Raw genomic sequence first — 22,825 nt, forward strand, 5'->3', positions numbered from 1 at the left:
GTACTCCTTTAAAATAGTATCATTTAGATTATACTACCTGTCCTTCTTGTTCCTCCCGAAGTACATCACTTCAAACTTAGCTGCATGAAATTACATCTATTGTGTGCCCATTTCACAAGTCTAAGTTCCCCTGAAATCTGCTGCTATCCAGCACACGATATCTCTTCAAACATTATGGGGTTATACTGAAACATCAAGGAAATCCTGGTAGTACCATTTCACATACATTGCAATCTTAATTCCCCATGCAAATTATGCAGCATTTTTCTCAACAGAAATGGCTTACTGAATGAGTTATTTTGTTTAAATGAACAAAGGATATTTTCTACAACTAAATTTGGCACAGTGGAAGCAGCTACTTGCAACGTCTGGATCATATGTCTAACACTAACAGATACTTATTTATTACCAGTCTTGGATTTAAGGATTTATAGTCAGTACTTTTCATGCTCCCCTTGTGTAAATGTAAGGGTTTCAAAAAGAACCTGGGTACCCACAGTCCATCTATCCTCCCTCCGCACGGCTTTAATTGCTTCTCCTTGAGCCACATAAAGTAGCAGTTTAAACTTGGAATTAATGTACTACTAAACTTGAATGCTAAAAAAGTTAATAGACTTACCTATAGGATATCCCAAAGCAAAGTCATTGCTCTGTGTAGCAAAGATCGGGAAGAGTCCAGCTTTACCAAATCGGCTTTCTGGACTTGCTATCAGGAGAGTCAATGTGCAGACAATTATAAAAACTGCAACCTTAGCCACAAGAATACTCCAAAGAAAACTCCAGTTTATGTGAGCCAAATCCAAAACCACCATGTTCTTAAAAAGGAGGCCAGGAAGTGCAAATTTTGAGACAAAACTTCCTAAACCTTTGGCCTGTGTGGAAGTAATGATGTTCACTCGTCCAGCAACATATCCGCATAGAATAATGCCAAAACACTCTAGAAGAGCTGGGAAAAGCCTATCAATAGACATTGAAGGAACAAAGCTCGCTGATGAATTTGTGCCAATATCCAAACTTGCCATGTTGTTAACTTGCAGGCTTGTTTTTTTTGCAGAAGAGTGTGTGTGAAACGAATCAATGAGGATATTCATATATCAAAAAAAGACACTCATTGGATGCTGAAAGAAAAAAAAACAATTTTAACATTTGTACTCACAGCATTAACAAACAAATAGTAATCACCATTTTTTAAAATTTCCTCCCCTCTCTAAAGACCTTATTCCTTGCTGGGGTGTAATTCATTGGCTTCCAGTACCTCATTCAAGAGGTCATGCCCATCATTCTAGTGTGGGGAGTGTCAACAGGCTAGATGACTGCACAAATGCATTGTAGTCAAGCCTGATCCTAACCTCATCCAACATCCATACATAAGCACTTACAGAATGGATCAAAAAATACCCATCAGGAGTAGCAACTCTGCTCAATCTTCCCTTTCACGGGGCATTAAGGCAAGTTGTAATACCCCAGCTGAGATCAGCTAACTATATCCACTGAACTAATGGGTATAGTTGGGTATGTCTGCAGGATAAATAACACCAATCGGTTCTATGGATGGTTCAACTCCTATGCACCTGGAGATCCAACTAACATTTCCTACTCAAGTCTCTCAGAATAATGCAATGCTTCTGGTGAAAGGTCACAGACCTGAAACGTTAACTCTGCTTCTCTCTCCACAGATGCTGCCAGACCTACTGAGTATTTCCAGCACTTCATTTTTATTTCAGATTCTCAGTATCCGCTGTATTTTGCTTTTATTACAATAAAGCAATGCTTCTTTGGTGTTATATTTTTGCTTGGCTCCAAAAAAAACCACAGTTTTAAGTTGTTTTACAAACAAAAAGTTAATGATGCTGAAGTAGACATTCTACACCTCATTACCTATCATCATTGTTCAGATAAAGGGTTTCTACCTAAAATGTTAATATTTTTTCTTCCCAGATCTTGTTAAACTTACTTTCTATTTCTAATATTTTCTGATCTTATTTCAAATTTGCTGGATTTATATTTTTTCCTTTATAGTCCATACTTATTCAGCCACTGTACCTGCATTGAATATCAAAGAATGAAACTTCTTCACTAAAGGTCTTGCAAGAATCTTTACGTTAATAGAATATCATCAATGCAACGGCATGGTATTTCAGACAATCAGCACAGGCGTGATATGCTGAATTGCCTCCTTCTTTGTTGTAAAGTTCAATGATTTTATGTTTTCACAAAGGACAGAAAACTAGTCTCCTTTAACAGGCCCAGTGGGGCCAATGAAAAGTAGTGAGTTGTGTTTAGAGGTTCTAGATGTTTACTAGAGTGCCAATCTCTTAGAGCTTCCTCCAACAAAGTCAAAGTACCCATTCTGTTAAGACTCCAAATCCTGTTCTTATACCTATTTAAGAACACTGAACTGCAATCCATTTACAAGAGAATTGCAATGCCCTCATTATTATGGTTTGGTGTTTATAGTTTCAACTGCTTTACTGATCAAAATATTTTGCATTAGGCTCCTGATCCTGCTTTTATATTTGTTTACATTAACTTTGATGGCTAAAACAAAACAAAGGAAGGAATTAACTAATAAGTGATTATTGTCAAATGCAAGTATTGTTTTATACAGGTATGCAGAATGAAGTGCTACAAAAAAATTTCATTAGACAGAAGTGAGCGAGCAAAATGGCCATGTATAACAACTTGTATTTATACAGTGCCTTTCACGCACTAAAAAAATGTCCCACTGTATTTCACAGGAGCATGTACATGTCTCACTACCTAGATAATCTCTCAGATCTCTGTTAATGCAACAGAATTAATGCATCCTATTGCTTGAAGTTACTTTTAACTATAGATGGTATAATGATGAAAGAGGACAGTGGTTGCAGTGTGAAACACTGTTTTGCCTAGAGCAACTTGTGTATAAGCTATTTTTGGGACAGGTGATTTTCTATTTGTAAATGAATACATGAAATGGAGCTGCAGAAGATGGGCTCAGATGAAAAACATCCTTTGGCACATTTGATCCCATCCTTGCAAAATACCATCTCCCCTCGACATTCACGGCATGACCATCGTGAACCCGCAAATGCGCCACACTGAGAGCCCTACTGACAATCTTAAATTGGTTGCCAGCGTAATTGTCAGTAGGGCTCGCAGTGTGACGCATTTGCACGTACTGGAAGTTACATATATTAATACACTGGGCCCTGTTCTTTGCAGACAGACAGAGTATGTACAAACATTGCGCCTGTTTCAGCCGAACAAAATAAGTGACAGCCATTCGCTGGTTCATTCCTCAGGGCAATGCCTTGACCAAACGGAGTCAAGCTGCCTGGTTTAAATTTTAAACAAAGCTTGGCAGTTAACTGTCAGTCACTGTAAACTGGTGCATTCGCCATGGCAACAACCAATCAGCATTCACTTGCCAACCAATCAGCACTCTCTTCTCATGCAGTATAAGTTGTTGTTTTCCCTTACACTGGTTCTTGCGATTGTTCTGATGAGTGCAAGATGAAAAGCTTCGACAACATGTCTCTATATTTTTTTTTTAGCAATACTCAGGTTCTGTACTACTAAACGACTTTTATCTGAAAGTATTGTTTTCTCTATCCCAGTGCATAAGGTCTCCCCTGAGAGGTCTCTTTGATAAGCCCTAGCTTATTCATTCATTTCTCCTAGCTTTTCCTTTGAACACCAGTAATCTGCCTTGTTCTCTTCTGGACTGCTTCTTTAGCAGCAGGTTTCTACGGAGGCAAAGCACCATTATAGCTTCAGCAAGACATCTGCAAAATTAAACTTGACTGATTTGGTAAAATAACTCACTATTCTATTTGCTTTGTTTAGTGCACCTCAAACTATTTAGATATGCTGAGAAACAGGCCAACTAAAATACCTAGCTCTCTTTAAATTTCCTCTTTGGCAAGTTGTAACCCACTTCTGTAGTTCCATCTCCTATTATTATGCTACATTTGTCTGTATTAAACTTCATTTTCACTGATCAGCTTGGTGCAAACTTTTTTGAGCACTCTTTGTAAAATGTTAGCTGCCTCCTTGCAATCCAGTTTCCCCCACCTGAAGCTTAGAGTCGTTCATGAATTTAACTATCTTCTCCAGTCAGATTCTAGATCATTTACATATACCAAGGACAGCGGAGATCTCAGCAAATACCTTAGGATAGTTCATTCAATATGTCCCTAACTCAGTCACCACTGCCTCCACCCCACCACAACCACCCGCTCCACTGAACAACTTTTTGCTTCCTTCAGTTAATAGGCCATATCAAGAAAACTTTGATACACCTTAGTTTATAAAGGAGACTCTTAAGTGATATTTATCAAGTGCCCTTTGAAGGTCTTGATGCACAACAGCAAAAGATTCCACAACCCAGTTAATTTGGGATGTCACTATGACAAGCAAACAAACAATCAAGCATTTTTGTCTGTTGAATCTATTAATTTATTGCTGGTTATATGCACACAGGGTCAGGGTTATGGTCAGTTATTGCTCGCAGATTTCTATAATCTGGATAGAATTTACATCATCTGGCTAATACTCACTTCTCAAAACAGGGCAGACATGTATAATTCAAGTAGTCCTTGGTTTCATTGTTGTGAATGGGGCTTCATGATGTTGACATGTTTAAATCGCCAACCTATCATTTCGAAGGAACTGGCCCACGGGAGACCCATGCCCGTCCAGAAATATGGTCTGTGTTTACCTACTATGAATTGCAGTAAATTTAATACGGTTATGAGGAATATCATTTTTCAATGTTTCCATGTTCAGTATATTGTCATGGAAGTGTTTTTTTTTCTCTCTCTGTTTAAAAACTAAAGGGGGTCAGTGTGCCTTTAAAACGGAGAACAGTTTTTATACTCTCTGGGAACAGTGTATGAGATGCAAGCCTGTTTCCTAAGCAACAGCAAGAAAGAGAGATTACATGCTGTATTGGATCGTTTGACTGTGTGTAAAGACTGGCTAGAACCAGTTTGAACTGGCAGACCAGTGATGCGTGCTCTCCTGATGAAAGGAAGAACTTTGTCTCTCTCAGCAGAAAATCTACATTGGCCTACAGGCTGTGTTTCGCCTAAAGAGGAAAAGACCCCGGAAAGAAATATTTGCATCACTGGAGGGAGCAACGACGCTGCCTCAGGAGTGACTTTCTGTTGCCTTTCGTATTTCTGGGAGTTTTGGAAACTCAGTAAAGTTTCTACTGATAGACTGCTAATTCAAAATCTAAATAGACCTGTTACTATACTCCTTGTTGAAAGATCTGTGTGATACCTACTGCAGCCAAAGTACCATGAATGCCAATCCATTACAGACTGTTCATCAAACTTGCCTGGAGACTTCAACTGGCATCTGACTATTCCACTCTGGGACACCTCACCAAACCGGGAACGTAACCCACGAAGACTTACAACCCAGTTGTTTTATTATTCCTAAGAAACAACTCTAATTTAAAACATCATTTTAGACCCGGTTAACTATTGGTTTTTGATTGTATGTGTGTGCGCATGAGGGTTAGGAGGACCAAGTCTTTTCAGACATAAGAACATAAGAAATAGGAGCAGGAATAGGCCATTTGGCCCCTCAAGCCTGCCCCACCATTCAATAAGATTATGGCTGATCTGCCCCAGACCTCAACTACTCTTTAGTGCCAGCTCAACATAGCCCTCAACGCCCCAAAATTTCAAAAATCTATCTACCTTCTCTTTCAATACTTTCAGTGATCTAGCCTTCACAACTCTCTGGGGTATAGAATTACAGACATTCACTACCCTCTGAGAGAAGAAATTCCTTTGCATCTCAGTTTTAAATGAGTGTTCCCTTATTCTGTAACTATGTCCCCTAGTTCGAGATTTCCCCACTAATGGAAACATCTGCTCAACATCTACTATGTCAAGCCCCCTCAGAATCATGTACGTTTCAATAAGATCACCCTCATCCTTCTAAACTCTAATGAATAAAGGCCTAACCTGTTTAGACGTTCTTGATAAGTCAACCCCTTCACCCCAGGGATCAGCCTAGTGAATCTCTTTTCTAAGGGCGGCACAGTGGCACAGTGGTTAGCACCGCAGCCTCACAGCTCAAGCGACCCGGGTTCAATTCTGTGTACTGCCTGTGTGGAGTTTGCAAGTTCTCCCTGTGTCTGCGTGGGTTTTCTCCGGGTGCTCCGGTTTCCTCCCACAGCCAAAAAGACTTGCAGGTTGGTAGGTAAATCGGCCATTATAAATTGCCCCTAGTATAGGTAGGTGGTAGGGAAATATAGGGACAGGTGGGGATGTGGTAGGAATATGGGATTAGTGTAGGATTAGTATAAAATGGGTAGTTGATGGTCGGCACAGACTCGGTGGGCTGAAGGGCCTGTTTCAGTGCTGTAACTCTAAAAAAAAACTTTAAAAAAACTGCCTCCAATGCCAGTATATACTTTCTTAAATACGGGGACCAAACTGTACACAGTACTCCAGGCCTCACCAAAACTCTGTACAGTTCTAACAAGACTTCCCTATTTTTAAACTCCAACCCCCTAGCAATAAAGGCCAAAATTCTATTTGCCTTCTTAATTACTCACTGCACCTGCATGCTAACTTTTTGTGTTTCATACATAGGTTTATCTCAGTATTGTTTAATATTTAATTTATTAATAGTTAATTTGTTGTTCTTTAAAGATAGCTGGTTTGGTGTATTTTATTCTGGGGGTTAATAAACTGTTTAATTTGGTTAATTTCCGATAGGTGGGAAACTTTAATAATATGTTGTGACCTGTGGAGTAATGGGACTGAATGACAGTGCATTCCTCCCGCCTCGGTCATAACAATATCTACAAAGGATTTTGAATGATATAGTTATGGTTGATTTTATACCAATCTAAAGCCAGCAGGGACTGAGCTTTGAATAACTCCATGGTAATTTTTCACCATACTAAAAAGTATACCTGTACTAATACTGTTCATTTATCTGTTCAATGTTAAGTAAATTGACCTGATGATTTATGGCCTAAGCTTCCGTCTGTTGGAATAATATATATATATATACACACACATCTGCCTACCAAAGGCAAGGACATTAAGTGGCAGCACTTGATATTTTTAGCAAGGCAAAATACAGCATTAAGGGTTCAATATTCTGCTCCTGTGTCTTGCTACATTTATCCAACTATTGGATGGATGAAGCCACATTCAAGTTTGTAAGGAACTTGGGACTGCTTTATGGCAGTGATCACTGAAACTGAATTCAAATAGTATATCTACTGTAAAAACACAAAGACAGAGTATCAACTCTCAAAAAAAGTCCAATGAGCTTGGTCAGGTAGACAGGCCTTCCAATATTAAATAAAAACAAGAAAAGCTAGAAATACTCAGCAGGTCGGCAGCATCTGTGGAGAGAGAATCAGAGTTAACGTTTCAGGTCAATGACCCTTCTTCAGAACTGGCAAATATTAGAAATGTGAAAGGTTACAAGCAAGTAAAGCGGGGGTGGGGCAAGAGATAACCAAGGAGAAGGTGTAGATAGGACAAGATCAAAGAATAGCTGACCAGAAGGTTGTGGAGCAAAGGCAAACAATATGTTAACGTTCCAATATGAGTTGGCTATTATTTATTGGATTATTTTTATTACAAGTGCTCTCTCATTTTGTTTGTGACTATTGATGTCATCGGTAGTTCAATTATTGTGGGCAGACCATTATCATCCCCTTGAAACTATAAGCACAAGCTAAATTACTACCACTTCATGGTGTAATGCAACAACACTCAAGAAACTCGACACCACCCAAGATAAAGCAGCCTGCTTGATAGGTACCCCACCCACCAGCTCATACATTCACTCCTTCTACAACCAGCAGTGGTTGTGTGTATACTCATCTCAAGACGCACTGCAGAAACTTCCAAACCTGCGACCTCCACCATGTAGAAAGACCAAGGGAGGAGGTGCAGGGGAACCTGCAAGTTTCCCTCCAAGTCATGCACCATTCTGACTTGGAAATATAACCACCATTCCTTCATCGTTGCTGGGTCAAAATTCTGGAACTCCCTCACTAACAGCACTATGGGTGTATCTACATCACACAGACTACAGTGATTCAAGAAGCCAGCTCACAACCACCTTCTCAAAGAGAATTAGGGATGGGCAATAAATGCTGGCCTTGCTGGCGACACTTACATCCCACGAAAGAATAAAAGAAAATTAGCACCAACAAACCAATGCACCACAAGATAAAGCCATTTACTCCATCAAGTCTACTGCTCCACAGGCTACAATCTACTTCATCACAGACTACCCACCTATTAAACCTCGTAAGGGAGAACTTGAGGTGGGTGGGGGGGGGGGGGGGTGGTTGGAGTCCAAGTTCTAAAAACTATATTAAAAAGGGGGAAAATTCTGGGTTGATAAATTCAGCAAAATCCATTAAAGTTATATATTTTCCTGTTTCAGACCCAGACCATTCTTAGCAATTTTAATGTCCCTTTTACAATTTTGTAATAATAAAAATATTTTGGTATCATCTGATGGTAAAAGAACTCACTCAGTATATCACACAAAGAATTACTTCTTGAAGTGCTGGGACTGTTCTGCATTCATGATTCCCTAGCAGAAATCAGATGAGTGATTTTTTTTTTAAAACTGGCATCGATTGGGAGAGGCAAGTTGGTCAGAATACTGGAAGAACACACTTTTCTTCTTCAAATGGTAGCTATGGGATCTTTGACTTCCATTTAAAACCAGCAAAACCTTGATTTAAAAAAATCGTCAAAACATCTCATCCAGAGAGATGGCTTGAGTTGTCGAAAGTAAATAGCCAGGTGCCAGTGTAATCAGAAGCACCAAAATCCTTCCAGGGAGAGAACTTTCCTAGGGTCCGTCTGACTGCGTTGAAACAACAGCAACAAAGGCAAACAGATGCCGCTGCTGGTGTTGAAATTAAGTCTGCCATTCTGGACCCAGAAGTATGCTTTAAGGAGTTCCCAGTCAAAATCACAAATACAACTTTGCACTAACTACTCATGTTTTTCCAAATTCTTCTGTGACTTGCAAGCAACTGTGCTTTGCAGTTCTTCCTTTGTTACCAGATCCACATGGTAATACAAACTGTACAGATCTATCAGCAAGAGTCCTGTATTGGAGTTCCACTGAATGCAATTCTGTAATATAAATCGGGTACAAATTTAAATTCCCAGCTCCCTTTAAATAACTCATTGATGGCACTTTCACATTTAAGTTGTAATGCTGGGAAAATGACACTCAAAGCAACACCCATGACCTCCCTGGACCACCCTTTCCAAATTATCTTTCTTCATGCTGCAGTCCAATTCAAATTCCATTGGACGCTAATATTTTAACTTGGATGCACTATTTTCACATGTCTGCAATTATCACGTCTGTGCATCGTTGAAGGCTGCAGGACAGGTTGAGAAAGCCGTTAAAAAAGCATACAGGATCCTGGGCTTTATGAACAGGGGCATAGAATACAAGAGCAAGGAAGTTACGATAAACCTGGCTCAGCTTCAACTGGAATATTGTGTCCAGTTCTGGGGATCGCACTTTAGGATGGATGTGAAGGCATTAGAGAGGGTGCAGAAAAGATTCATGAGAATGGTTCCAGGAATGAGAAACGTCAGTTACACGGATAGATTGGAGAAGCTGGGGCTGTTCTCCTTGGAAAAGAGAAGATTAAGAGGAGATTTGATAGAGGTGTTCAAAATCATGAGGTGTCTGGACATGATAGGGAGAAATTGTTCCCATTGGACGAAGGATCCAGAACCAGAGGATACCGATTTAAGGTGATTGGCTAAAGAAGAAACAGTGACATGAGGAAACATTTTTTTACACAGCAAATGGTTAGGATCTGGAATGCACTGCCTGAGATGCAGTGGAGGCAGATTCAACTGTGATCTTCAAAAGAGAATTGGATAATTATCTGAAGAGAAAAAAACTGCAGGGCTACGAGGAAAAGGCGGGGAAGTGGGACTAGGTGAGTTGCTCTTGCAGAGAGCTAGCACAGACACAGTGGGTTGAATGGCCTCCTTTGGTGCTGTAACATTGTCTGATTGTATGTGAGAAAAGGGCTACAGCCACTAGTCCCTCTAAATTGTGCGGGTGCACAGCAATCAGGAATGTGCCAAGCAGGGAACAAACAGGCCACTCACAAACAGTGTTCCCTTTAAGATGTGTGCATGTATGGCCACACACCAATCTTAAAGGGACCGCGCAGTGTAAGAAGCTGGTCACGCACAGCAAACAGAAGTTAGAGGGAACACTGGTGACAGCCACAATCAAAATAAAGTTAAAATGCTGTCCCACATCAAAATGCTCCATTTGTTTCTGTGCATCTGAACAAGCAACATACAAGTACAATGATGCATGAAAACTTAATTTTTTTTTATTCGTTCATGGGATGTGGGCATCACTGGCTAGGACACCATTTATTGCCCATCCCGAAATGCCCTCGAGAAGGTGGTGGTGAGCTGCCTTCTTGAACCGCTGCAATCCATGTGGGGTAGGTATACCCACAGTGCTGTTAGGGAGGGAGTTCCAGGATTTTGACCCAGTGCCAGTGAAGGAACGGTAATATAGTTCCAAGTCAGGATGGTGTGTGACTTGGAGGGGAACTTGCAGGTGGTGGTGTTCCCATGCATCTGCAGCCCTTGTCCTTCTAGGTGGTAGAGGTCGCGGGTTTGGAAGGTGCTGTCGAAGGAGTCTTTGCACGTTGCTGCAGTGCATCTTGTAGTTGGTACACACTGCTGCCACTGTGCGTCAGTGGAGAAGGGAGTGAATGTTTGTAGATGGGGTGCCAATCAAGTGTCCTGGATGGTGTCAAGCTTCTTGAGTGTTGTTGGAGCTGCATCCATCCAGGCAAGTGGAGTGTATTGCATCACACTCCTTACTTGTGCCTTTTAGATGGTGGACAGGCTTTGGGAAGTGAGAAGGGGAGTTACTCACCGCAGAATTCCTAGCCTCTGACATGCTCTTTTAACCACGGTATTGATATGGCTACTCCAGTGCAGTTTCTGGTCAATGGTAACCCCAGGATGTTAACAGTGGGGGATTCAGCGATCATAATGCCATTAAATATCAATAGGAGATGGCTAGATTCTCTCTTGTTTGAGATAGTCATTGCCTGGCACTTTTTTATTTTTTTTTTATTTTTTTATTTTATCATTAATGAAGCAGCTGAAGATGGTTGGGCCTAGGACACTACCCTGAGGAACTCCTGCAGTGATGTCATGGAGCTGAGATGTCTGACCTCCAACAACCACAACCATCTTCCTTTGTGCTAGGTACGACTCCAGCCAGCGGAGAGTTTTCCCCGATTCGCATTAACTCCAGTTTTACTGGGGGTCCTTGATACCATACTCAGTCAAATGTCAAAACCTCCTAATCTTAAAGCAAATAGCAAATTCCGCAGTAATTATCCAGGGATCCCCCTCCTGATTGCTACTGAGTGAACCTTGCTAGAAATTACATCCATGAGGCCAAGATCAGGCTCAGCTGGTGAAGCCCTTCGACACTACTTAGACTCATACATAAAGAATAGCCCCTAAGATGAGCTACCTGAGGGTTGCTGGTGCCTTTGGACACATTTCCCAGCAAAAGTCAATGCATTCAGGAGTCAGGACAAGAAAACTGGGAATGGTGGGGGGTGGGTGGCTGTAATGGCTAAGAGAGGAAGTAATTTGAAATCATAAGTTCCAACATCCTTTAACATGTAACTGTCAATTCTGCCAAAAAAACTATGATTTGATAAAGCTTTCGTGCAATACTTATTTCCAGTGGATATTAACACTTTTAAAAGAATATTACATTTAGTAATACATTTTGGAAAAAAAGTTGTGTCTCTATTTACGTTACTACAAATAAAACTTGAAGAATTTTATTAAGATTAAACAATACTTACTGTGAACTCTTACGTCTTGTAAGCGACTTGAAGCTCAGATCCTAGTAGGAGCATCACTGAATTTTCTGAAAGTAAGAATCAATTACAATATACATTAAATGCATGTTAGATCATACAGATTGCATATACTGAAGTGTAATTATTAGAATTATGATAAACTATTAGTTACTATTAGTTACAAACAGTTAAATTATCTTGAAAATCTCAATTTTATTAAAGGGAGACATTCAAGAACTGCTTGGTTTCAGGGCTTTGAAGGACTAGAGGCCACATATATATTGAAAACTTACGATGTAAACTTGTCACTCTGCAATTATGCCCACCCATCAGTGAGGACATTGTAGCCTCTCAGTTTTTCATCTACTAGCCCCTTAGCCTGTACTGCACAGCAAATCCTCTGCTCCAACCAAATCTACTTCTTAGCTTCCCAAACTGTCTTAATTTTCGCTAGTTATTCTTGGCCCCTCCATCATCACTTTCTACCCAGGAATAAAACGATTCAAACTCTCATCTCTCCTGTCCCATCACCTGTATTTAATAACATTTCCACTAATTTTCTCTGAGACAATTTCATCAACCTTTGACGACTGCAAACCCAATAGAGTTTCTGCACTGCCCCCCACCCCAGTAAAATGCCTCTCCATAGCCTCAAATTGGCAGATGGTATGTTCAAATGCTAATGAAGTTGATCTGGCCTGCTTGAATCTCAAGTTGTACTATTGCTCCCTCCCTGTCTAAAAAGTACTTACTACCAGAAGATAATTTCTCTAAACTTTGTTACTAACTAGCCTCTTCATTCCTCTCTCAATCCATATTGCAAATCTTCCCTTCCTCCCTAAACTCTTGATAATGTCATTGCCTTGCAACTATGTTCCCATCTCTTGCACCATTCCTTTGTTGTGTCCCGCCAAACAGGTTTCTACTTTGCCCACAAAACCAATGACATCCTGTGCAAATTGAACTGCACCTCCTTATCTCTGATGTCTTCAACACTGTTGATTATTTAATCCCTTTCTGACATTTCTTGCCTGCGCTAGCCCTTTGGGATATTGCTCCATCTTAATTCTGCTCCACTACTTGTTGATCCCCACCCTTAAATACTAAAGCTTTGCCTTGCTCACCTGAAAATCAAGCATAATTATTAATATTGTTACAACCCTGAATTCCTCATCTCAAGACTCTAGTCTCCTTTTAAAAGTCTCAATTGTCACACAAAATAACTGGTAGATGCACTGTGCCATATCATTCATAAGTATTATGAACATTTAAGATCTCAGAACAAACCCCTAAGGCAAACCACTTTTTCCCAGACACAGATATTTTCCATTTATCACAACAACTGGTCTTCTGCTGCTAATCTAGTTCTCAATTCATTTAAACATAACTCATTTATCTGATATGATTTAGATGATACTAAAGTAACAGTTATCACAATAAGACTGATATTGTGGAACCCTTCATAATTTTTGCAAAGCAATTAATAATTAAAGGAAAAGTCAGTTAATCAAAACAGCTGAGTAAACAAGCACAACTAAACTGAACAGTCAAGATGAGTAACAGCATAGAATAATAACACAAACTTGGCTTCAAACATTTGAATATACACTTTTGGTCACAGAATTTTATTGCACTCGTTCTTGAGCCTTAAAGGTTCACACATTTAACATTCTTCCTGTCGCATGTTCTGAAAAATTGTTGGCTGCTGATCTAAAGTGGTGTTTCCTTTCACTGTCGAAGCTTTACCTGACCGCCGCCCCCCCCACCCCACCCCGGGACGCACTGCTGTGTAGGCCACCTGCTCACCTGCATGATTTCACTCCTCCAGATTAGCAAACTGCCTAATAGGAAATAGCTCATTTTAAGAACATAAGAACTCGGAGCAGGAGTAGGCAATTCAGCACCTTAAGTCTGCTCTGCCAACAATACAACCATGGCTGATCGCATCTCGGCCTCAACTCCACTTTCATATAGAACATAGAACATAGAACATACAGCACAGAACAGGCCCTTCGGCCCACAATGTTGTGCCGATCCTTTGTCCTCTGTCAAGGACAATTTAATCTATACCCCATCATTCTCCTTTATCTATATACCTATCCAAAAGCCTTTTGAAAGTCCCTAAAGTTTCTGACTCAACAACTTCCCCGGGCAAGGCATTCCATGCCTCGACCACTCTCTGGGTAAAGAACCTTCCCCTGACATCCCCCTTATATCTCCCACCCTTCACCTTAAATTTATGACCCCTTGTAACGCTTTGCTCCACCCGGGGAAAAAGTTTCTGACTGTCTACCCTATCTATTCCCCTGATCATCTTATAAACCTCTATCATGTCACCCCTCATCCTTCTCCTTTCTAATGAGAAGAGGCCTAGAATGTTCAGCCTTTCCTCGTAAGACTTATTCTCCATTCCAGGCAACATCCTGGTAAATCTCCTCTGCACCCTCTCCAAGGCTTCCACATCCTTCCTAAAATGAGGCGACCAGAACTGCACACAGTACTCCAAATGAGGCCTTACCAAGGTCCTGTACAGCTGCATCATCACCTCACGGCTCTTAAATTCAATCCCTCTGCTAATGAACGCTAACACCCCATATGCCTTCTTCACAGCCCTATCCACTTGAGTTGCAACTTTCAATGATCTATGCACATAGACCCCAAGGTCTCTCTGCTCCTCCACATGCCCAAGAACCCTACCGTTAACCCAGTATTTTGCATTCATGTTTGTCCTTCCAAAATGGACGACCTCACACTTTTCAGGGTTAAACTCCATCTGCCACTTTTCAGCCCAGCACTGCAACCTATCCAAGTCCCTTTGCAGACGACAATAGCCCTCCTCGGTATCCACAACTCCACCAACCTTTGTATCATCTGCAAATTTACTGACCCACCCTTCGACTTCCTCATCCAAGTCGTTAATAAAAATCACAAACAGGAGAGGACCCAGAACTGATCCCTGCGGCACGCCACTGGTAACTGGGCTCCAGGCTGAGTATTTACCATCTAAGACCACTCTCTGCCTTCTATCAGTTAGCCAATTCTTAATCCAACTGGCCACATTCCCCACTATCCCATGCCTCCTGACTTTCTCCATAAGTCTACCATGGGGGACCTTATCAAATGCCTTACTAAAATCCATGTACACCACATCCACTGGTTTACCCTCATCCACTTGCTTGGTCACCTGCTCAAAGAATTCAATCAGGCTTGTGAGGCAAGACCTACCCCTCACAAAACCGTGCTGACTGTCCCGAATCAAGCAGTGTCTTTCCAGATGCTCAGAAATCCTATCCCTCAGCACCTTTTCCATCAACTTGCCTACCACCGAAGTAAGACTAACTGGCCTGTAATTCCCAGGGTTGTTCCTATTCCCTTTCTTGAACAGGGGCACAACATTTGCCACCCTCCAATCACCTGGTACCACCCCCGTCAGCAGAGAAGATGAAAAGATCATTGCCAGCGGCTCTGCAATTTCATCCCTTGCTTCCCATAACATCCTTGGATATACCCCGTCAGGCCCGGGAGACTTGTCTATCTTCAAGTTATTCAAAAACCCCAACACATCTTCCCTCCTAACGAGCACTTCCTCGAGCTTACCAGTCTGTTTCACACCGTCCTCTTCAGTAATACACCCCTTCTCATTCGTAAATACCGAAGAGAAGTACTCATTCAAAACCTCACTTATCTCTTCCGGCTCAACACACAGTCTCCCGCTATTGTCCTTGACCGGACCTATGGTCCCCCTGGTCATCCTCATATTTCTGACATACGCGTAAAAGGCCTTGGGGTTTTCTTTTATCCTACCCGCCAAGCATTTTTCATGCCCTCTCTTAGCTCTCCTAATCCCTTTCTTCAGATCCTTCCTGGCCATCTTGTATCCCTCCAGAGCTATGCCTGTGCCCTTTTTCCTCAACTTTATATACGCATCCTTCTTCTTCCTAACAAGACTCTCAACCTCTCTTGTCAACCACGGTTCCCTCACATGACCATCCCTTCCCTGTCTGACAGGGACATGCTTATCAATGGCCCCTACTATCTGCTCCTTGAAAAAGTTCCACATTTCGACCGTGCCCTTCCCTGCCAGCATATGCTCCCAACTTATGCTCCTCAGTTCCTGCCTGACAGCATCATATCTACCCTTCCCCCAATTGTAAACCTTGCCCTGTTGCACATACCTATCCCTCTCCATTACCACAGTGAATGCTACAGAATTGTGATCACTATCTCCAAAGTGCTCGCCCACCAACAGCTCTATCACTTGCCCTGGTTCATTACCTAGTACCAAATCCAATATTGCCTCCCCTCTGGTCGGGCAGTCTACATACTGAGTCAGAAAAGCTTCCTGGACATACTGCACAAACACTACCCCATCCAAACTATTCGATCTAAAGAGTTGCCAATCAATATTTGGGAAGTTGAAATCCCCCATAATTACTACCCTGTGACTTCTGCTCCTTTCCAAAATCTGTTTCCCAATCTGCTCTTCCACCTCCCTGCTGCTATTGGGGGGCCTATAGAAAACTCCCATCAAGGTGACTGCTCCTTTCCTGTTCCTGACCTCAACCCACAGTGCCTCAGTCGGCAGATCCTCCTCGAAAATTCTTTCAGCAGTTGTTACACTGCCCGTTCTATTAGTATGATTATGAAACCTATGTGTATTTGACAGGGTAATAAAAGCAAAATACTGCAGTTGCTGGAAATCTGAAACAAAAACAAAAAGGTGCTGGAAATACTCAGCAGGTCTGGCAGCATCTGTGGAGAGAGAAGCAAAGTTAACTTTTCAGGTCTGTGACCTTTCATCAGAACTGGCAAAGGTTAGAAAAGAATTAGGTTTTAAGCAAGTGAAGGGGGAGAGAACAAAGGGGAAGTATTTGATGGGGCACAGGGTGATTAAATAACAAAGCTGTCCTGGGACAAAGGCAAAGCGTGTGTTAATGTTTGTGGTGAAAAGACAAAGCATTAGTCCAGAGAGACTGTTAATAGCAGAATAATGAGCAGCTACATGATGACATGAAAAGCAGGCACATGATTAAAAAATAAAACATTAAAAAAGGCCAGTCATGCTCTGAAGCTATTGAACTCAATGTCCGTCTGCAACGCTGTAGAGTGCCTAACCGAAAGATCAGTTGCTGCTCCTCGAGCTTGCGCTGATGTTCACTGGAACATTGGAACAGGCCAAAGACAGAAATGTTGGCGTGAGAGCAGCGGGGAACGTTGAAGTTGCAAGCGAATGGAAGCTCGGGGTCATGCTTTCGGACTGAGTGGAGGTGTTCTTCAAAGTGGTCACCCAATCTATGTTTGGTCTCCCCAGTGTAGAGAACAGCAAATACTATACTAAATTGAAAGTACAAGAAGTAAATCGCTGCTTCACCTGAAAGGAGCGTTTGGGGTCTTGGATAGTGAGGAGAGAGGAGGTAAAAGGGCAGTTATTACACCTCCTGAGGTTGCGTGGAAAGGTGCCATGGGAAGGGGACGAGGTTTCGGTGGTAATGGAGGAGTGAACCAGGGTGTCGCAGAGGGATCGATCCCTTTAGAATGCTGACCGCGGGGGTGAAGATGTGTTTGTGGTGATGACATCACGCTGGAGGTGGCAGAAATGGCAGAGGATGATCCTCTGGACATGGAGGCTGGTGGGGTGGAAAGTGAGGACAAGGGGAACCCTGTTGTGGTTCTGGAAGGGAGGGGAAGGCGTGAGGGCAGAAGTGCGGGAAATGGGCCGGACACGGTTGGATGCCCTGTCAACCACAGTGGGGGGGAATCCTTGGTTCAGGAAATAGGAAGACATATCAGAGGCGCTGTTGTGGAAGGTTGTATCATCACAGCAGATGCGTCGGAGGCGGAGAAACTGGGAGAATGGAGTGGAGTCCTTACAGGAGGCAGGGTGTGAAGTGTAGTCGAGATAGCTGTGGGAGTCAATGGACTTGTAATGAATTTTAGTGGACAGCCTATCCTCAGAGATGGAGACAGAGAAGTTGAGGAATGGAAGGGAAGTGTCGGAGATGGACCATGTAAAGGTGAGAGAAGGATAGAAACTGAATAACAAATGGAGTCAGTCAAGCTCACTCGAAGGGTTTATGAGCATCATTTGAATGCTGTGCTATGTTCTTGCCTTATAAGCAAAATTCCCCTGAAGCATTCTTGGCAAGTTCCGAAAAGGAAACACATATCAAGCATACCAAATAACTCATAGATCAGATTACTTCAGATTATGTATCAATTCAATGCAAGTTTCACATTACATTATACAGAATATGCGGTATGCTGCAGTGAAATGAAATGGACAGATTTACTGCAATTGGTGCGACATCAATCCAAAATGCAGCTGAATAAACCTTAAAATTAAATTACACACCACCTTCAAGTTTTCATACTAATCAAGAAAGACAATGTGACATCCAGCTCTTCACTAACATTGAGAATTTCACAAATTCAGATTCAGTAATCAGTCCTCGACAATTTTAGGTATGTATTCTACAGTTCCGCTTTGTCTCAGCAGAGACTGGTGATGCCCAATCCCACTGCTCTAAAACCAAGTACCAGCATCAACAATGGTACAATACGCAGGTCAGCAACCTTTTTTACCTGAAGAGCCTTTTTTTTTTAAATTTGCCGAAAATAAAAATTATTGGGAGCCACAAAATGATATTTCCGCATTTCTAAGCCAAATACTTGGCAAATTGCCAAGTGCCTCTGGTAGAATGCATAATTTGCATATAATACATTTGACACATTTTTAAAAATGTATCAATAGAAAAATACAAATTAAAATAGACCTAACTGAAATATTGCATTTTTTGACTTTTTACTATAATTTTGTCAGTAAAGTCATCTTTAAAACATACTATAACTTAAGATGCATAGAATTAAGACAATATTTTCAGCATTGATTCTCATGATAAAAAATTAGCTTCTAAAAGTACATTCAGAATAATTTATCGCCTCAGCTATATTAGGAACAATAATAGCTGCAACCATAAAATCTGTTCCTCGAACCAAAAGCATTATCTATAACCATAGTGCAGAAAAACCACTCGAGCAGGCTTATTTAGAATATGAAAAGATCAAGAGTGGGTAAGAGGCCAGAGGGAGGGGTCCAGGTAGAGGGAGAATGCTGGAGGCGGGTGAATGGGTCTGCTGGTCGGGGGGAGGACTCCTGGTCAAAGGAGTGAGCCTGGAGGCGACGGAAGAGCTCAACTTCATGCCAAATGCAAAATTCATTGAGGTGGGGCGTTAGGGGATAAAACTGAGTCCTTTGCTGACTACTTTCTGTTCTGATGAAGGGTTATTGACCTGAAACGCTAACTCTGCTTCTCTCTCCACAGATGCTGCCAGGCCTGCTGAGTATTTCCAGCATTTCTTGTTTGTGTTTCAGATTTCCAGCACTTGCAGTATTTTGCTTTTATTTAGAATATGATGTTTTTCACTAAAATAATCATTTGAAACTGTAAAGTACAGCATAATGATTAGCTTTTTAATCCCCACCGTGAAAATATGGCTCTTACTTTTCTTGACTTAATTTTTTGTTAGGCTTTTTTCATGTTAAAGCAATCCAACAGGAAAAGGTTGGGAGATACAAATGAGATGTTAAAGAGCCACAGGTGTAGACCACTGGAATAGTATGATCACATCTTGAAACTACAATATGATGTATTTCTGGAATACCATTGATAGGTACTGAGGGAATTATAAATCACTACAGAGTTAACACTTCACAAGAAAAAGGTAAACACTTCCAACAAACTAGAAAATATTACATCACAGAATTATTACAGCACAGATGGAGGCTATTCGGCCCATCGTGTCCGCACCAGCTCCCCGAATGAGCAATTCACCTAATGCCATTCCCCCACCTTCTCCCCATAACCCTGCACATTCTTCCTTTTCAGAAAACAGTCTAATTTCCTTTTTAATGCCTTGATTAAACCAGCCTCCACCATACTCTCAAGCAGTGCATTCCAGGTCCTAACCACTCATCGTGTGAAAAAAGTTTTTCACGTCGGTTTTGCTTCTCTTACCAATCACTTTAAATCTGTGCCCTCTCAGTCTCGATCCTTACACCAGTGGGAACACTTTCTCCCTATCTACTCTGTTCAGACCCCTCATCGTTTTAAATACTTTACTAAATATCCTCTCAGCCTTCTCTGCTCTAAGGAAAACAGTCCCAACTTCTCCAATCTACCTTCATAACTGAAGTTCCTCATCCCTGGAGCCATTCTCGTGAATCTTCTCTCTAATGCCTTCACATCTTTCCTAAAGTGTGGCATCCAGGACTTGACACAATACTGCAGCTGAGGCCGAACTAGTGTCTTATACAAGTTTAACATAACTCCCTTGTTCTTGTACTCTATGCCCCAATTAATAAAGCCTAGGATACTGTATGCTTTATTAACCACGCTCTCAACCTCTACTGCCACATTCAATGACTTGTGCACATATAGCCCCAGATCCCTCTGCTCCTGCACCCTTTTAGTGTTAAATTTAATCTTATATTGTCTCTCCATTTTCTTCCTACCAAAACAAATCACTTCACATTTCTCTGCACTGAACTTCATCTGCCACCTGTCTGCCCATTCCACCAGCTTGCCTATGTCCTTTTGAAGTTCTACACTATCCTCACAGCTCACAATGCTTCCAAGTTACTTATCGTGCACAAATTTTGAAATTGTGCCCTATACAAATTCTAGGTATATATCAGGAAGAGCAAGGGGGTCAACACTGACCCTTGGAAAACTTCACGACAAACCTTACATTATACAATATTTAATACATTTACCAATTAAGTTACAGTAGCTGAGAATTTAAGCGGAGTAATTGTGTCTTAACCTTAGCCGTCAATCAGACAGGTGATGCTACTCTTATTTTTATGCTGTTTTCCGCTTCCACTTTCTTCCGTTACTAGTTAAATACTGTCTTTCTCCCAGTTTTAATGAAGCTTTCTACCAGGAAAGGTTAACTTGTCTCTTCTATCCAAACACCCTGACTGATCTGTTGTTTGTATTTACTGTTAAAATGCTGTATCGTCCGAAGTGACGGCACCAGCCTAATTTCAGATTTTACTGTGGATGTGAGAACTCATTCGACAATAATCCCTTATCTAATAATTTGACACTTGCAACATACCCCTTTCAAACATGACGTGAATCTTACCGGATTCATCTAGTTTTTCAGCTCTGTAGCCGCTTAACAATACAAGCAAACCCACAGCACAGATCACTGCACCATTAACTGGAGGTACAATGTTTGGTAACAAACGTAGCCTAAAAATATTTCTGTTGATCGTCACTGTCGCAAAACCTTGACATGAAATGGCACAAAAAGAGACGGTGTTGGAACAAGACGATAAAACGGCGCTTTCACGCAGACACCACGAACAAGGACACTATGTTTCCATTCTATAGAAGGTATCAATAGACTGTTACCATGAGCATTGCAGAATGCAGAGAGATCTTCTTGTCCTTTAACCCGAGCTTGTTCTCACTGCACCAAACTGCGCTTCCCGCTCCGCCTCTCCGCTCAACTTCAGCTCAAACTCTTGCGAGCGATTGCACACCCGCACGGAATGGCAGCAGATGTGAACCAACCAGAAGCCACTCACACCCCCCAAAACCCAGCTTTACAGCAAAGAGGGCAGTGCCTCCACTCGCTCTGCTCTTCAATTACAAAATGCGGAGGGAGAGGAAGTGGGTATTTTTTCTGAGAGGACTCACGCGGTAGTTGTGACACTTCACTCTCTAATTAATATCCTGTAAATTTAGCGATATCAGATATCCAGTCCGTCCTCTGCCTCCCCTATCTCCATTCCCCCGCTGCTCTTACACTCCCCTCCCTCGCCCTATCTGATCTCACCCTTATCTCCCTGCCAACTCCTTCTCCTACTCCTTCTCTCACTGTCCCCAATAACAACCTTTCTGCTCCTCCCACAATCTACCCCTTGCCATCTCTCCTCCCTCTCGTGATCTCACCTTCCTCTCTCCACCTTCCCTACTGTCTTCCCTTCCTCCTTCTCCTCAAACCTTCCGGTCACAATCCAAACCCCTTCCATCCTTCACCCTTCTCATAGCCCTTTGACTCGCCCCCCTCAACACGTCCCTCTCGTTTTCTTTGCCCCTTCACTTTTCATGCGTGTTGCTCCCCACCCCCTCCCCCTCTCTCCCCCTCCCACCCCCACCTCTCCCCCTCCCACCTCATCTCGCCCCCTCCCACCTCATCTGTCTCCCCCTCCCAGCCCCATCTCTCCCATTTCCCTCGCCCTCCCTCCCCCTCCCCTCGCTCCGCCCTCCCCTCCCCTCGCTCTCCCTCCCCCTTCCCCCCTTCGCTCTCCCTCCCCCTTCCCCCCTTCGCTCTCCCTCCCCATCCCCTCTCCCCCTCGCTCTCCCTCCCCCATCCTCTCTCCCCCTCGCTCTCCCTCCCCCATCCTCTCCCCCTCGCTCTCCTTCCCCCTGCCCCCCACGCTCTCCCTCCCCCTTCCCCCCTCGCTCTCCCTCCCCCTTCCCCCCTCGCTCTCCCTCCCCCTTACCCCCTCGCTCTCCCTCCCCTTCCCCCCTCGCTCTCCCTCCCCCTTCCCCCCTCGCACTCCCTCCCCCTTCCCCCCTCGCACTCCCTCCCCCTTCCCCCCTCGCTCTCCCTCCCCCTTCCCCCCTCGCTCTCCCTCCCCCTTCCCCCCTCGCTCTCCCTCCCCCTTCCCCCTTAGCTCTCCCTCCCCCTTCCCCCTTAGCTCTCCCTCCCCCTTCCCCCTTAGCTCTCCCTCCCCCTTCCCCCTTAGCTCTCCCTCCCCCTTCCCCCTCACTCTCCCTCCGCCTTCCCCCTCACTCTCCCTCCGCCTTCCCCCTCACTCTCCCTCCGCCTTCCCCCCTCGCTCTCCCTCCCCTTCCCCCTCGCTCTCCCTCCCCCCTCCCCCCTCGCTCTCCCTCCCCCCTCCCCCCTCGCTCTCCCTCCCCCCTCGCTCTC

General features: G+C 42.9%; 1 protein-coding gene across 4 annotated transcripts in view; it reads right to left on the bottom strand.

Moving 5' to 3' along the window:
- The window catches only part of LOC137372073 (lysosomal cholesterol signaling protein-like), a 71,669-nt gene extending 50,013 nt beyond the window's left edge, over positions 1–21,656 (bottom strand). For 2 of the 4 annotated variants that reach the window (XM_068035442.1, XM_068035443.1), the window contains exons 1-3: positions 21,298–21,656; positions 11,882–11,946; positions 620–1,118 (exon numbers count right to left, since the gene is read on the bottom strand). In XM_068035442.1, coding sequence (XP_067891543.1) covers positions 620–1,091 — 472 coding nt within the window. In that variant the 5' untranslated portion in view covers positions 1,092–1,118; positions 11,882–11,946; positions 21,298–21,656. The other 2 variants (XM_068035440.1, XM_068035441.1) reach the window with 2 other exon arrangements.
- Between the last annotated feature and the right edge of the window lie 1,169 nt (positions 21,657–22,825).

The sequence above is a fragment of the Heterodontus francisci genome, chromosome 7, assembly GCF_036365525.1.
Source record: "Heterodontus francisci isolate sHetFra1 chromosome 7, sHetFra1.hap1, whole genome shotgun sequence".
NCBI classification, from domain to species: Eukaryota; Metazoa; Chordata; class Chondrichthyes; order Heterodontiformes; family Heterodontidae; genus Heterodontus; species Heterodontus francisci.